We start from the raw sequence: 17,806 nt of genomic DNA on the forward strand, positions 1-17,806 counted from the left end.
ATGACATTTCATCAAATAAAGACATTCTCATAATTTGCAAATCTAAATTTCATTTGCATCTTTAAAATCATGTCCTAGTGTCCTTTCAAAAATAGTTTTCAAAAGCTTCATTTTACATATGACTAGGACTTCTTATAATCTTTATTCAAGCTATGGGCTGGAAGAGCTCAGAGAGTTGTAAATGATTGAAAACTCACCTCTCAGCCAGCTCAGGGGCATCAAGGAAGATTTCCAGCACAGCTAATTATATTCTACCACCTACATCAGATGGGGAATAGAAGTATCAGTTCTGCCTATTGCCCAGCAGGGACCTATATTATTGCTCTCAGAGCACTAGCATGAAAAAATGCATTAGGTGGATCTTAAAAATGTCACTTTAATAAAAAATTTCTTCAGAGAAGCACATTACCTCTGCAAAGAAAAATACAGGTGTAAAATCTACAGGTGCCAGGAGTAGGCTGGGTGCTCTTTAGAATATTTCTCAACAATCAGAATTTGACTCTTTTTTTTTCTTCCTAAGAAAAAGACTGTACCAAAATGATGTTAATGTTCCGCTAGTGGAGCTATAGTGGAAGCTAAAAGGCATAAGGGAACTGAAAAACCACAGTTTCACATTATGTAGGGTCATTAAAAATCACTTAATGTAAATATAGTGTTTATGCAGCCTTAATAAGGGTGGATCACATGAATCAAAAATTATCCCTTATGAAGATGAACCACAGCATTATTAGACAAGGTAATATTACAGAATAGAGAAAATGTATTCAGGTGGGCCTGAAAGTAAAGCTTAACTAAAAATTAAAGAGTAATAAACCAACATAGTAAATTCTATAGGACAAGTTCAGAATGCTTTATCATGTCAACCTGGAATGCTAGGAATTACAAGATTAGGAACACATGAGTTATATAACGTAATACACTCCATGACTAATTCTATGTAGAACTGTATCTTATATCAAATTATAAAATTTTTGTTAAATATTTACTTTACAGTATATTTGGGCATCTCTCTCTCTCTCTCTCTCTCTCTCTCTCTCTCTCTCTCTCTCTCTCCCTCCCTCTCTCTCTCTCTCTCTCTCTCTCTCTCTCTCTCTCTCTCTCTCTCTCTGTGTGTGTGTGTGTGTGTGTGTGTGTGGTTAGTGTGTGATGGAAGAGGTACAGTGGTCTCAAATAAAGGGGCCATCTATATAGTGTAAACAAAAAAAGCATCTTTAACATGAAAAGTAGCTCTTTACCTCCTTAGTTTTTCTAATATTCTTTCGTAAATGTAGTAGTAATCATATTGAACATGATATGGTGTGAGACTCTCTAAATATGCATAGTAAGAACTAACCGGAAGAGATAGCATTTTCAAGTACTTGTCAATGTTTCATGTTTGGAACCCTTAACATTACTAAAAAATAACAATATATAACTGGCTATTTTGCACCTGGCTATTTGCAACTGGCTATTTGTAGTTCCACTTATAGTTTCCTAATCCAACTCAATATTTAGTAAACACAGGGGAACAATGTTTAGTCAGATCCCAACAAGCAAGGCTCAAGGAAGTCTATGTATCCATAACCATGACACTGAGTATAGTAGAGAGACTCCTTTAATCAGAATCATCGTCAAAGAGACCAGAGAGACTTCATTCAGCCATAATGGGAATAAATGCAGAGTCCCGCAGCCAAACATTTTGTGGAGCACAGGGAATTCAGCGGAGGGGCCAAGGAGGGATCTGAGCAACCAGATGGGTCAGGGACACACCAGGAGAAGACAGCCCACAGGATCAACTGACTGGGACTCATGAGGGCTTGCAGAGAGAGTTGGCAGGTCCTCTGCAAATATGGTTATGTAGCTTGATTATGGTTATGGTTGAGTAGCTTGGTGTTCTTGTGGAAAGACTAACAATGGGAGTGGGAGCTGTGCCTGACTCTTTTGTCTATCTGTGGGACAGTCTTCCTACTACATGGTTGCCTTATCCAGCCTTGATGTGATGGAATATTCCTTGTCTTATTTTAGCTTTTTATGCAGTATTTGGTTGATGTCCCTGGGAGGCCCGCTCTTCTCTGTGGGGAAGCAGAGAGAGCTGGATCTTGGGGAGATAAAAGGCAAGGGAAAGGATGCTGGGCTATGGGAGGGAAACTGTGGTCAGGATGTAATGAAAAGGAAATTTAAAAAGAAACTTCTTAATATTAACATATATTTAAATCGTTAACAAAGCAGTATATCAAAAGAAACAAAGATTCAAGATCTCTTAGTGCAACATTTCTTCAAATGCAATTATTGTTACTGTAGACACTGACAATCTTGCTTTATGCTAAATAAAATCAATGAGATTAATTTATCTAAATCTAATCATATCACTATATAATGGATGCTTATGATTGTTAAAAACATCTTTGTATTTTCAATGTGAATTTTTATTTTCATATTAACAACCATATAAAGTAAGTTAATATTTACTTCAAGTATACATATAAAATTACAAAAATACTTGAACATTTACTATTATGAACAATAGTGTTTTATCAAATTACTTTGTTGAGTGTTTTGAGTGTAAAAATTGTCATAAATAAATGGCTTCTGTATTAGGATTCTCACCTTAACCCTGACCTTAGTTTTTGTATTTATTTTTATTTTGTCTATTTTTATTAATTTTAAACTATAAATTTAGGAATATTTCTTTCTCCCCTCAGAATGTATTTTCTTGGTCTGGAAAAAGACATAGATTTAAAAAACAGAAATAAAAGAAATAAGATAGAACTTTAAAAGCAACTTGTCCAGAATTAGAGAGACGTAAAAAATATTTAAATGCAGTTATTTATCTTTAAGTACACTGATATGAAACGGCTTTGTATTTTATATACTGTAGTTTTCCATATCAATAGAAAATTTTTAGAAAAATGTAGATAATCAGTAACTTCTCAAATGGCTATAACTAATTACAATAACAGAGACTCTGATCTAATCTTGGTAATTACTACTCAAGCAGGAAAAGGAAATTGGAAGTCTTAACTCTTCTGATTTAATATAAAGATGATGGAAATTGATTATATCTTTATACTTTGTTGGTCCTTTTTCCCCTTGAAAAGCAGAAAAGAGTACAATAAATTTTATTAGCATAGACAAGATAAAATGAGATATTTTGGCAAAACCTGGCAAAATTTGCCAAGTACAGTTACTGCAGAAGTACTGAAGTCCTGCCCTGGAGCTGAGTGTGCACAAGGGTCACAGAAGCCAAGCTGTGTCTGTAGACACTGTAGTTATACACGTATACTCAGATTGACATATTTGAACATGAATACAGCATATCTCAGAAAAGCATATTCAGCAGTTTGTTTAATGATTTTGAATCTGCTTAAATTCTATCACTATTCTAAACCTATAAACTGTGATGCCAGAAATACATTTCACTGATCTTCTCTTTCCCCACTGCAGTATTCTTGATTCTGATTGTGTGATAGCTACATCTGGACTTTGGAATCAATGAAAACCAAAGGAATTTGGAATAGCATTGAAGATGTTTTCTGATTGTATCATTTGAGATAAAAACAATACAAAACTTACACACACACTGGTTGCAGTCTATGTGGAAAAAGTAAGGTTTCTTTCGCCTACTTTCTTTGGGAAATGTATTTACTTATTCTGCTAGTGAGGCATTCCTTTGCTGGTATTGGAACATACTTCTTTAGCATTCCAGCAAATACTCTAAGATTGAAGACCAGCAGAGATATCTGACCCCAGGGACTGAGCGACGACAACCTTTCTGTTAATGGGCAGCCCAGTCATTGTTGATCTAGTTACACTACAGTCTGTAGGTCACTTTAACAAAACATAGAGTGTATGTATTTTCTCTGGAGAACAATGACTAATATAGATTGCATAGTGAATCCACACATCTGCGTGTGGATTTGCACACTATTTGCACACTAACTGCTGTCACTTTCACAGAATTATACTGCTTAAATTTTATAAAAGTCATCTTTAAAGAATTGCTTCAACAGTGTATGTTTATTTGCTTAAGATCAACAAAGAAAAGAAATAACAGAAAAGCACAATGCAATCTTCAGAGCTTACATAGAAATATAAATACTTCTTTAAATGTTTTAATTTTAATTTGTTCACTTTACATTTCAATTGTAGTGCCTTCCCTCATCACCTCCCAATCCTACCTTCCTCCCTCATTTTTGTCCTTCTATTTCTCTTTTTTTATTGAAAATAGACTTTTCATATATCTGATTATACTTTAAAAATATGAAATATGTGCACTGAATATGACCAAAACTGTTTTGTATGGAAATTAAAAATTAATAAAGTATATTGGAAAGAAAATTTTATAATAGAATAATATAGTTCATTATAGTTTTATAATATAATAATATGCATTTAAGTATATATTTTCCAAGATCTGTACCTTAAAAACTCAGTATAGGCTGATTTTATTATTATTAGTTTTCAATTTGTTTCTATCTGTTTATGAAGGTGAAGAAAAATGGTTTATCTGTATTAAATTAAGGCTCAATCATCTTTTCCCTTCAACACTGAAAAGCAAACCCTCTAAAGACATAAATACAACAGAAAAATAATATTAATGATTTCAGCCATACACTTTTGAGGTCATATAATCTCAGACCCTAATTAGTAGAGTGTTGCTTAGTTGAACTAATGCTTTTGACATTCATTTTCACCAACACAAGGTAGGATATAACTTTTAGAGTCAAGTTCGTAAATGTTAAAATTAAGTAAATGACAGTCACAATGATTCATGAATGAATTGGGTACATATGTACCCATTATAGTATCAAAGAACAGTTCATCAGAGAGGAGGTGGGAGCCTGGGCCTTGCACTAACTGAAGCACCATCTTCAGTAAGTATGTTCCACTTAGCCATTTGCATTGCCCTAAAGGAAGATAAGTTCTAAAATAGTGTTATTTTTATGAAGTATACCACTGTATCAGTTACTTTTCCTGCTGCTATAACAACATATCTGACATTGCAATTCAAAGGAAGCATTTTTTGTTGTTGTTGTTGTTTTTCTTTTTTTCTAACAAACAGTTTGGGTTGATACAGTCTGTAATAGCGTAGGGGTTTTTCTAGCTGGAGCAAGAGGCTGCTTCCATGGCACCCACAGTGAGCACCCTTATAGCAATGACTTGCTTGATTCTTTTCTGTTTTCTTCTCAGTCCTGGATGTCACCCTATGGAATGGTGTCATCCACAGTTAAAATAAGTATTCTCACTTCAACTTAATGTAGACAACCTGACACAAATGTGTGCAATTGTTCTAAACCTGCTTAAGAAAACAATGAAGATTAAATTACATCTATACCACACTAAGCTAATGTAATGATTTGGTTACTGTTTTTAATTATATACATATAGTTTTTTATAATTTAACGAATCTTAATGGTAGGCCCATTGTAAACTTTGATATTTAAAATGGTTTTTAGATTAAAATTTAACTGAAACAACAGTATGAATTTTCTCAATAGTGATGAAATGGCATTTGACTAAATTAAAAAGAGGTAAAACAAACAACTGCAGTTTGATAAATACTGTTTTAAGATAACAATGGCTCACTGATGTATCTTTCTACATTCCTTTTATAAGACAAAATTAATTTCCAGTGAAGGTTAGCCTATGATTGGCTAGCAGAACAGGAAAGGTAACAATAAAATAATGACATAGTCTGTATCTTAAGATTAGACAAATTACACAAAGAAAATTACATCCTCCAGGCTGTATAACAAGCAACTCATGATTAGTGCACACAACACTCCATTCACGCGCACAGGGTGGCTCACTGCTGTGTTTACATATAACACACATTCTAGAGGTAAAAAGAGAAAAAAAAAAAAAACAAAAGAAAATTTCACTTTTTAGAAATTTATTTCTGCCGTAACACTAAAGCTGGCTAAAAATCCACTTCTAGGAAAATATCTAAGAACTGCTTGCTCCTCTTATGGATGGAAAAAATCTTACTCTGCCACATTTTTGAAGTATGAAGTCTTCTTAAGAACCCTTGCTGTGTGTCACACAGCATGTTGTTCCCCCCCCCCCCGCCCCCAGCCTCAATAGTCAGTTTAGGCACTGACTGCTAAGTGATGAGGGATATGGTATTGGCCCTAAGGGGGACACATGCATTGATTTCTAAAGATAGACTCTGAAGGACTGAAAAAGTTTTTGAGGGAAAAAAGAAGATGATGTTTTCAAAGGTCCAGGATACTTTTGATTCTGATTTCCTTTCTTGCAAGAGCAGAGAGAGCCTGGAGAACTTCAGAGTGGCCTGGAGTTATGTTCTTTCTCCCTGCACTCTGCACTCCTGTCTTCCAGTGCCCCTTACAAACCTGCCTTTTAGGAGAAACGTGATACATAATCTGAATATAGAATATTTTGGTATGGCAGCTATTTTAATTAAAGGTTTAATATAGCTAGAGTGTATTGCAAGTATCTTCAGAAGTACACTTTGGTGTACAAGCTGAGTTAAATAGGATTGAAGACATTTTACTTCTAGACAGCATTAATTGAAAGGAAGATTACATATCATTTTTGGCAGCAGTCACTGACATATTAACCTGATTATTTATAATGGTCTACAATCATTTCATCACAAAAATATGTGTAAAATTAAATGGCTGCATAATTTCAAATGCACTAGAAACAGCTATATTTTTTCTCAGTTAGAATGTGAAGTGTTTAATCTCATTTCTTCTTCATAGTCCTTACCATTAATGTCTTTTTATACAATCTACTTATAAATTTAAAAGACTTAAAACAAACACAAAATCACACATCAAGTAAGCACCAAAGTGGCAGAATTGAGATTAAAGTATGCTTTCTCTGATACTTTCTATGACTGCCAATAACTATTGATGAATATCTGTGATTTTTTTTAATAACCTGCCTTGAACAACAGTAAGGATGTGTAATTCAAACATTAATTAGGAGTATTTAGTGGAAATTTTAGTAAGTATTATCAACCTTGATCCCTGTTAGACATAATCAAACACTGATCACATTAATCTTTTGAAAAAAATCATTACTCATCTTAATAAGGAATATTTTACAATCTGAGAAATTAGACTGTAGTGGGTAGGTAGCAATTGATATTTTATGTACTAGAGCACTATTTTTTGTTTCACTTTATATATATATATATATATATATATATATATATATTTAAATAGCAATACTGAGATGTTAAAAGAATATATATGGAGAGAAGCAAGGGAGAATGGGGAAATAGAAGGATCCAGAGTGTCCTAGAAACCTACAAGAAGAACATTATGACTGGCAGATCTGGGCCTAGGGGTCATCTCAAACTATGGCACCAGCCAAGGACAATACGTGCAGTAAACTTCGAACCCCTACCCAGATCTAGCCAATGGACAAGACATTCTCCATAGCTGAGTGGAGAGTGGGGACTGACTTTCACATGAACTCTGGTGCCCCATATTTGACCACATCTTCTTGATGGGGAGGCCTGGTGGCACTCATAGGAAGGATAGCAGGCTACCAAGAAGAGACTTGATACCCTGTGAGCATACACAGGGGGAAGAGGTCCCCTTCAGTCACAGTCATTGGGGGGGAGAGTAAGGGGAAAATGGGAGGGAGGGAGGAATGGGAGGATACAAGGGGTGGGATAACAATTGAGATATAATATGAATAAATTAATAAAATATATTTAAAAAATGAAAAAAAAGAATATATATATATATATATATATATATATATATATATATATATGTGCCAGGCTTCTAATTTTTATTAAAAATGTACACTTAAAATTTTTAAATAGAAGTTTTAAATTAGAGTATAAATATAATGAGAATTTATATAACACTAATACATCAAAATGTTTTCTTTTTATTGTTTTTCTTTTTTTACATTATACATTTATATTATCATACATATATACAATAAACTACCTACAGCAAGAAGAACGAGGAAACAACCAGGAATTATATAAATGTTACAATCATAGTGTTTTGGCTATTTGTATTTGGCAACCTTGTAAAAATCACATTTCCTATCCTGCTGCATCTAAAATTATTCATGTAAATCTGTATCTATCAAATCTTATCTCTATCAACTTAAAACATCCATCTTGACCTAAAAATTTTTAACCCCAACAACTAAGCTAAATTGTAAAATTAACTATCTGGTCTTCAACCTCATCATAGACTTGAGAAAGAATAAAATTAATTATTTGTGCTGACAGGAAGTGCAGGTTAGCAGCTTCCAAAATGAGATGACAGAGACATCTGACAGACATCAAATATTTTAATGAAAATTTCAACTATCATACTAATTACAACTAAATAAACCACACATTGTAAACCAAATACATACTAATTTGTGATCTAGAGAATCACAAGCTAAAAAAAAATGCCTTTGTCATTCAAGTTTGGAGGCATTTGTTTTTTATTCCCTATTTACTCTGATAATGTTTTTCTTTTTTCTTTTTTCTTTTTTTTTTTTTTTTTATGGTGAAAAAAGTGTGTATTTAGAATTAGCCAGCTGGACTCAGTTTAGGTGATCGCAATCTTGTTGGCAACATCCAGAGCATCATAATCAGGAGCCAGTCGAACATATGCCTTCTTCTCTCCGTCAGGCCACGTCTATGTTGTAAAGTTTCTTCACGGCCTGTTTGATCTGGTGCTTGTTAGCCTTGACATCCACAATGAACACCAGTAAGATGTTGTCCTCTATCTTCTTCATGGCTGACTTGGTGGTCAGGGGGAATGTGATGATGGCGTAGTGGTCAAGCTTGTTCCTCCTGGGTGCGCTCTTTCAAGGTTATTTGGACTGCCTCTGGAGCCGCAGGGTCTTGGGCCGCCGGGAGGTGGATCTTCTTCTTCTTGTGGCTGTGGACGCCTTTCAGCACTGCCTTCTTAGCTTTCAAGGCCATTGTTTTGGCTTCGGCTTTGGGAGGGGCAGGAGCTTCCTTCTTTGCTTTTGGCCCCATCTTGGCGAAAAGCTGATAATGTTTTTCATGTAAAGTATTTTTATCCAAATTCTCTCCCATACCCTTATCTCTACTCGCCACACAATTTTATATTATGTTCTCCCCCCGCCGCCCCCCTCTCTCTCTGTGGTGTGCATGTGTGAAGACAACCTTGGTCCTGTTTGTTTGTTTTTCAGGCAGTGTCTTTTCCTAGTCTGGAACTAATCTTGAGGTGAGTGTTGCTGGCTAGTACACCACAGTTATGACCTTGCTTATGCCTGTCTATCATTATGATAATAAATACAGTGTCGACACTGACATGAACAGTCACACTTTCACTTTTTACATGGTTAGGTTTTCATGTTTTTAACTCAAGAGCTTCGTTTACTGTTGCATTACTGCATTTTTCCATTCTCTATCTTTCTTAAGTAACACCTCTCAACTGAAGAACTGTCCTCACCATGTCTTTATGTACTCATCGACAGCAAGAAACTGTGTGGGTTTTTTTTTTTTTTCACATAACAGACAGCTGAAAAAATTCTATCAGCAAAAAGACTTTTGGTTATGTTTTTATAATTTGGAGTTCAGTAAATATGCATTCAGTGTCATGTAACAACAATTCATGGACTAATCTATTTCTGGTAATAAATGTTGTCTTATATCTCAACTGTGAAATGACAAGTGAAATACTGTTCCGTGATACTATGTTTTTAACATTTTATTTAATTTTAAATAATTTTATTCAGATCACAACCCAATTGTTATCCCCTCATTTGTACCTTCCCATCACCCCCCTCTATTTTCAACAATGAATACCTTTACATGATGTTGGAGAAAATATTAGTAGTATCCTAAAACACATAATAGATGAGGTATCTTTACTCATTATGACCTATAGATGTGGAATTTCATCAAAGCTTTGATCATTTTTCTTGTGATCATATTGTTCTGTATTTTTCAAGTCCCAATCAAGACTTACACAGCATTCTTAATAGTATTTCCCACTGAAAGAATTATTGAATTTCATCTTGATAAAGAGCCAAGAAGGAAAAGTCTATTTCCAAGAAGTGTTTTGAATTCATACTGATATTGCTCTAAATGAATATATTAAATATTCTTTAGCTGTGAACAAGAAATATTGAATTTACTTCAAGGTTGAGAATATGGAATCTGAATTATTACAATATCTCATAGAAAATTCAATGTCATGTCACCTTCTATAACAAAATAATACGATCTCAATCCACCTTGCAAAATATAAGATTCAATCAGACCATAGTGTCACACTTTATAAGGACTGTTAGTAAGTAATCAAAATTCACTTGGTATAAAAGTAATGAGATAAACTGTAGAACAAAATTTATTGACAGACTCACAGAATACTTTTCATTTTGTTACAAAATGGAATGCTAATATGTATCATGATGAATAAAAACCCTCTTACTATATAATCCAAATGCTATTGACATAGCTGAGAATATATATGCAGCAAAAACGGAATAAAATAATAGTCAAAAAAAGAATAATCTTCTTTCCCTCAAAGCTCAGTTCAATTACTCAATTTGTGTATGGTCTGTTGAAAAAACTAGGAATACTTTCAGGAAAAAAGACATATTAATATCTAGAAAGTCAGTCAGAAAACTTAAAATCTCTTGAAAAATTGTCTTCAAAAATCAAGTAATTTAATTTATTTGTCTACTGCATGAATTTGTTTGAAATGGCTTGGAACATAGCTTTTAGAACGAATGTCAGACTTCTCCGTGTTCTTGATGCTACTTTATTGATGAAGTGGCAGATTTTATACTCCTCACGTTCATCATGTACATATAGGAATGTAAGTCAACCAAAGAGTGTGAGATAACATGGAGAAGAGAGAACTGTTAGCGAGGAAAATAAATCAGAAACCAGAGCATCTGGCATATGGAGAATCACCCAGGGAGGGTTATGGAATGAAAGTAATTACTTGCATCATTCACAGGAATTTACTAAAATAAAAAAACTCTTACAATTCTAGATATCTGATTATGTTTTCACTATTCATGTGGACATTAATTCATCTAAGACTTAGTTCCGTTGCCATACCAATCCCTATGTTTTTGAGGAAATAAAATTAAGGCAAACTCCATAATACTTCCAAAAACTGATGGTGGTCCCTCACATTTTATATATCATATGTTCAGTGAACATATAAAGTAAGCCTAGTTAGTTTACATAATTATTTTCTAAAGAATATACACTATTAGAAAAATGACATTAAGAGTATACTAGAAAAAAGTGACATATGGTGACACATTCTTTTAAATAAGAAATGGAAAAAAAACCTGACACCTTATTGAATTCTGAGCCTACCATGATGTTGAGTACAACATGGTCAGATGAAAAGGCAGAAAGTGGATTAAGGGCAAAAAATAATTCATGATTTCTTTCTAGGATCATAATAGTAGTTGAAAGTGCTTGAGCCATTGTATTATATACTCACCACCTTTTGTAGGTGAGTTCATTAAAATCAACTGAATACATATGTTATCTAAATGTTTTAATAAGTTAGCTGCCTATTTCTTTAATGTCTTGCCACGTTCCCCATTTTTCTGATTCTACCTTATTTATCAGCTTCCTGTGTATAATTAAAGTTTAATATGAGTGATTATAAAAATTAGCACAACAAAAACGCATGAAGTTCAATACATGGTAATTTTTAAATTGTGTGTAATTTCTACTCATTGTAGTGAAATCAGATCAAAATTCTTATCTGGTTGCCAGTTTTTGTTAAGAGTTTTCATTACCTGACTTCAGAAGACTATGCACAAAAAGATTTCTAAAATGTAAAGACTATAAATGAGCACCTGAGTATTTAATGACTTCATTGGGGCAGAGACAATTAGGGATAAACTAGAAATATGTTTTTAGAGAATCAGTATATAGCAAACATCCATGGAAACCGCACTAAGAATAATACTAATAACCTAAGACTTTGTAATCTACTAAAATACATTATATAAATGGCAGTAATGGACTTATATGTGCTCTTCTACAATCATTTTAAAGTGACTTAGTGGTAGTTTTTATACAGTTTTTATTTGCTTTATATAAGTTAATGAGTAAATTGTATACTCATGAGTGGCTTATGCTAGAAACAATAGTATTACCTTATCACCTTCGGAAAAGATGACACCATCCACAGCTCTTTTCCATGTGATCTCTGGAACCGGCTCACCCTCTGCTTCACAGATGAGTGTGACATGACCATTCTCAGACGTGGTCTCATTTTTAAGTTGTAATATATGAGGCTGTACTGTAAAAAATGTACATATTATTCAATTGATATTGGACCAGAATGGTGGCTATTCATCATGGAAATTCCATATTAAATGTTTAATCCCACATTTGAACACTATGAAAATACTAACTCCATTGCAGTTGTAACATACTCTTAAAATATCAAGAAATTGCAAATAATAGGGAAGAACAATTTTTAAATAACAAGGTTTATCTACTTTCACTATAATAATTCTTTCAAATCCATACAGATCAATATAAGAGTATAATTTTTTATAAAGTTTTGTCAATTGAGTACAATTCTTTTATTCCTTTCTTAGAGCCACAAATTGAAATGTGTAATAATAAATATGTATACATAAAAAAGAGAAAATAAAATATGCTAACAAAAAAAGAAAGAAAAATAAATTTCATCTCTAAAACAACAAATATGTAAACATATGCAGATATATGAACACATTTATAAAGCATTTATTTAGTCAACTACTGCATTTTATCTATGAATAAATTTAACAAAGTGCTCAACTGATTAGGGTTTGTTTCTTAAGTACTTAATATGTAGAGTTATATCTTAGAAAATTGTGAAAATTGTTATTACATGAAGAGATATTTAAACATTTTCATCCTATAATTATAAGAGGTTAATTAGGACCTTAACTATCTTTAGCATAGATCTAGACCCTATTTCTCTATAATTATAACACCTATAGAATATAACATTAAGTATACTGGTATTAATCTTTTTATAGTAAAATATACCTGCCACCACAATTTACATACTGACATAATACTTTAAAATTTGGACTTTGTGTTATCTGTGTGTTCTGGGTTTCGTAGTTTTTGTTTGTTGTTGTTGAATTACTTTATTTTATTTTAAGGCATAAAAGGGAGAGTTATTGAGTGTGGCTCCATAGGGAAGAAAGGTAAAGACATCCAGAGACCACCCCAAATTCAGTTTACGGGTCCTGAAGTGAGATCAATGTTTAAATAGATGCCAAGGATAAATACATTTAAGCACTCCCGGCCAAAGTGTAGTCCCACCACCACAGGCTTCACAATCAAGTCCTGGAAGGTGGTTAGAAATGTGTGAATACTCATCCAGGACACAAGTTTCTCCTCTAGATGGTACATTTTCCTTCTCCAAGCATGAGATTCCTAGGAAAAACATTTCATTTCTTTGAGGTCCATTATTTCCATAGTCTCCTTTTAAAGACATGCTCCATTCTTCCATTGATTGCTATTCTCAAAGCGTTTGCTGAATGATACTTTTCATGCTCAATACATACATGTAGTTCTTAAGACTTTGGTAATAAATTATATTATTTACTGCATGTTGTTGAAATGAAGTAATAGCTTGTGCCTATGGAAAGTTTGTACTTTGCATCCAATAGCAGACTAGGGGTTGGCTCTGTCTCCTTCCCTCTGCATGGATACAGCATTATACCACAGTACTGTGATACTTACCAAAGACTTGAAGGAAGGCCTGCTTTTCATCCTCTCCTGCCTTATTTGTGGCTTTGCAGACATAAGAGCCCCCATCTTTATTGATTATGTTCCTGACAGTGAGCTCTGTATTACTGCCCTTTAAAATATACTTTTCATTTTCTTCAATGAGTTTGCCATTCCTAAAAAAGAAAAATAGGTTGATTTTTACTATCCAGCTTTATAAATGGGACCCTACAATCACCTGAATTAGCTATAAACATACAATGTTTATGGCTATGATAAGTGATTGCTATAGTTCAATCAAAATTACATTTTATTAGTCAAGCAACCATAAGAAAAACACATAAGAACAATGATTGAAATTTAGTTTGACTGGAGATGTGAATGGCTTTTATCTGAGGTTGAAATTGTAATATTAATGAAGGAATTTAAACCTATGAATTCAACTAGCAGTTTAATATATTTTTTTGAGACAGGGATTCTCTGTGTAGCCTTGGCTGTCCTAGATTCACTTGGTAGATCAGGTTGGCCTCAAACACACAGCTACCCACATGCCTCTGACTCCTACAGCCTAGGATTAAAAGCTTGTGTCCCCATGCCCGGCATACTTGATTATTATAAAACACTGTTTTAATATTGATGTTTATTCACTCTATTTAGTACTTTAATAATTAGTAAAAAAAAAAAGTCTAGATGATCACATTTAAATCTTTCCTACATGAAAAAACAGCATTATTTTTATATACCATAGAAACTTTCAAATGAATCTGTTAATAGCTTAGGCCATGGCAATACTGACAGTGACATCAATGACAATTGTAAATGCATAACTGAAGTATACAGCAATAAAAATATAGCATGATGAAAAATCTTTGAATGTACTCTCTATGTGAACATAGAAATTAGAAATTAAATGTATAGATTGTAAATTAGAGAACACAAAGACAGAGCAAAAAATAGGGCAAAGAAATGAGAAATGAAATAAAGTTTTACTGGAAAACGGGTATCAAAAACACGCATTAAATATTTTCTGACACAGGGTGTATAAATTCTTAAACACAAGGAAATATTGATCAAAGAAAGAAAGAAGGAAATAGAGCCATACAATAGTACAAGATGAAACAACAAACAATTTTACCTGTAAGTCTAAAAGACATTTTGAAAACAAGAATATAGATTTCAACACCTTCTTTGTAAACGGAATATCAGATGTCTAAATATGTATAGAAACCACTACTGCAAAATAGAAATTTGATACATATTCCTATACTAATATTTCAAATGCATGGAATAGGAATATTTACTAAAATGTGCTGAAATAGTGAATTGAGAAAAGGTTATTAAAACATCCTCTAATTTACAGTTATTTAATGTAATTAGTAAATAATATCAGAAATTACAGTTAAGCATACCCACAAACATGTAAAAGAAACAATGGAGTTACAACTAACCATTACCAAAATTAATACTTAAAGAAAATTTATATAAAAATTAATAGAAGTCTGAAGTGAAGGAAAAGCTCAATATAATTTTCTAGAATCAACACTTAAGATACTGGGTAAAGATCAAACAAGATTATAAGAGAAAGGTAAAAAGCTATAATGACAGAATTGTTATTTAGAGAAAAATGAGATTAAATGCAAAGTAAACTAAAAGACATTACCAAGACTAAAAGCAATATTCAGTGAAATCTAAATATAAAAGACAGATTAATGCACCTAAACAGTTCATTATGCTTATTACTTGTATATACCTCTGTCTAAAAAGACAAGATAAAGAAGAAAAAAAAAAAAACAAGAAAACAGTTGTGAAGTTATCAAGACAAGAAAAGGAAGATCATTGTTGACAGGATATGATAGGGTAACAGGCAAATGAGCAGTAGGCTACCCCTGGGCAGCACATGCCAAGGTTTGCCCTGAAAATTATGCCCTACAACAGATCTGTTCTATGACATTTATTGGGGGAGGGAAGGGGGAGCAGCCTTCACATGAAGGAAAGATAAGGCACTCAGCAGCCACACTTGAAGGCAGCTAGTCAGAGGGAGGAAACAGGAGGGAAGAAGGACAGAGAGGCTGGTGGCGGGACAAAGAGAGAAACACCTAGAAGGCAGAGAGAGATGAGGGGACCCTTTTATCCACAGGACACACCTGGAACACATGTGGCACCTAGTAGTTTGATGACTCAAGCAGTTTCTAGGTCTCTGAGAGATGGCCAGTAAGATCACCTGTTTACTAACAACTACAGCAATACAGAAATTAAGTACATGACAAGATAATGGTGTTTACATTTCTGTAAAAAACATGTCATTAAAGACTGGAAAAGAAAAAAATTGACGTGAATAGCTCTTCATCTCAACAAAAGAAGTACATCTATGGTGCAACCTTCAGTCAAGACAAAAGGTGAAAATTTTGATTTAGCTAATCTAAAACAGAAACAACCAGGGTTACTTTTAAATTGTACCACAAAAATAGTACAGGGAGAGATACTTCCTTATTGAAAGGGTTAATCTTGATTCAAAACTTAAATCACCAAGAAAACAAACCTTTAGTTCTATCTGTGAAGGTGTTCCTAGATTAAGAATGTGAAGGTGGTAGCTTGATTAGTTCATATACCACCATTCTAAGGCTGGGACTCTAAACTGAATAAGCAGGAAAATGTGGCTGGGCAGAAAAACCCAGAATTCTCTGCTACCTACAGCGGATGCAACAGAACCAGTGATTTTGTGTCTATGCCTTCCCTTAGTGAAAGGTAACCTCAAACTGTGACCCAGATTACAGCCCTTTCTCTTAATTTACCTTTGTCAAGTGTTCTGTCACCAAGCGGAGTAACATAAGTAACATATTGACTCATTCTGTGAGCCAGTGGTCTCCTGACATTATAATGGTCAAAAACAAGAGCTGATGCCTGAGAATGCAGGACCTAATAAGTTAGAACCCTAACTCCTGCAATGCATAAAAAACACATCGAACTCTGAACAGGTGAATTGTAAAAGAATGAGTTGTGTGTTTTCTTTAAAAATCAATAGAATTAGCCACATTAATATGATATTTATTTTTACTTTAATTTAGCTTTTTTTCATACACTATATTTTGATCCTATTCTTTCCCTTCCTCAGCTCTTTCCTGAACTTTTTAACCTCTTTATTCACATGACTTCATGTTATTTCCCTATCTCAAAAGAAAATAATTGGTATTTTGATTGACATAAAATGTGTTATAAAATAAGTATGGAGAAATGTTAACTCTGCATTTGTGCTTTCTTGAGTTTAGATGTCACTAGGTATTGCTGTTTGCCTTGTGAAAATTATCCAAATATTCCAACTGTTAGCTCTTATGTATCTTCTGTATTTAACATTCTAAAGCATTGTCATGTCTCCATGAGAGTATTGGCTCCTTAACCTTTCAGGCAACCAAAATAAAGACAAGGACTTAAAACAATATAGTACAAAAAGACAATATACAGTTATTTTCACATAATCTTACATTATTGATCATGTGTCCAAACAATAATATTGTTAAGAATGATAAATCATCCTTTTTAAAACAGACTTTATTCCAGCAACAACACCAATGTGTACCTGTTCTCTCTCTCTCTCTCTCTCTCTCTCTCTCTCTCTCTCAAACACACACACAAACAAACACACACAGAGTGAATTACTTTAAGAATACTTTTTGATTTCTATTATATATGATATAATAAAATTATATCATCCCGCTACTCTTTCTACCACTAAAATTTCCCATATAACCCTTCTTTTTAATTGTTATATTATTGAAAAAAGATTTTTCCATACAATGTGTTCTGTTTGCTTCTCCTTCCTAAATTTCTCCCAGATCTTCCCCCACATTTCCTTTCATCAAAACTTATTTCTCTCTCCTTAGGAAAAAAACTCAGGCACTTAAAATAATAATAGTAAAATAAAACAAAGAAACAAGCAAATTACAATAGGGCAAAAACAAGCTGAAGAAAAAAGGAGAGAGAGAATAAACAACACTCTTTCAAATTCATGATCTCATTTTTCATCAATTTCTATTAAGTTCATATGTGTATATGTACACATATATTCCTAAATACAGCATATTCCGCGTGTATAATGCTACTTGCATGCATATTTTCAGACAGGTTCAGGGGTGTTAGATAATCTTTATTTTA

At 33.3% G+C, this 17,806-nt stretch overlaps 1 protein-coding gene and 1 pseudogene across 3 annotated transcripts in view; both read right to left on the reverse strand.

The window, feature by feature from the left end:
• Positions 1 to 17,806, reverse strand: part of NCAM2 (neural cell adhesion molecule 2) — a 416,076-nt gene that overhangs the window by 135,355 nt on the left and 262,915 nt on the right. For both annotated transcript variants that reach the window (XM_084801510.1, XM_084801511.1), the window contains exons 7-8: positions 13,673 to 13,833; positions 12,079 to 12,224 (exon numbers count right to left, since the gene is read on the reverse strand). In XM_084801510.1, the coding sequence (XP_084657636.1) occupies positions 12,079 to 12,224; positions 13,673 to 13,833 (307 nt within the window). The remainder of the gene's footprint in view (positions 1 to 12,078; positions 12,225 to 13,672; positions 13,834 to 17,806) is intronic.
• On the reverse strand, positions 8,430 to 11,642 carry LOC311608752 (large ribosomal subunit protein uL23-like; annotated as a pseudogene). Its single transcript has one exon. The product of its transcript is annotated as a large ribosomal subunit protein uL23-like (transcript).

Source organism: Acomys minous, assembly GCF_964271855.1.
Source record: "Acomys minous genome assembly, chromosome: 11".
In the NCBI taxonomy this organism is placed as follows: domain Eukaryota; kingdom Metazoa; phylum Chordata; class Mammalia; order Rodentia; family Muridae; genus Acomys; species Acomys minous.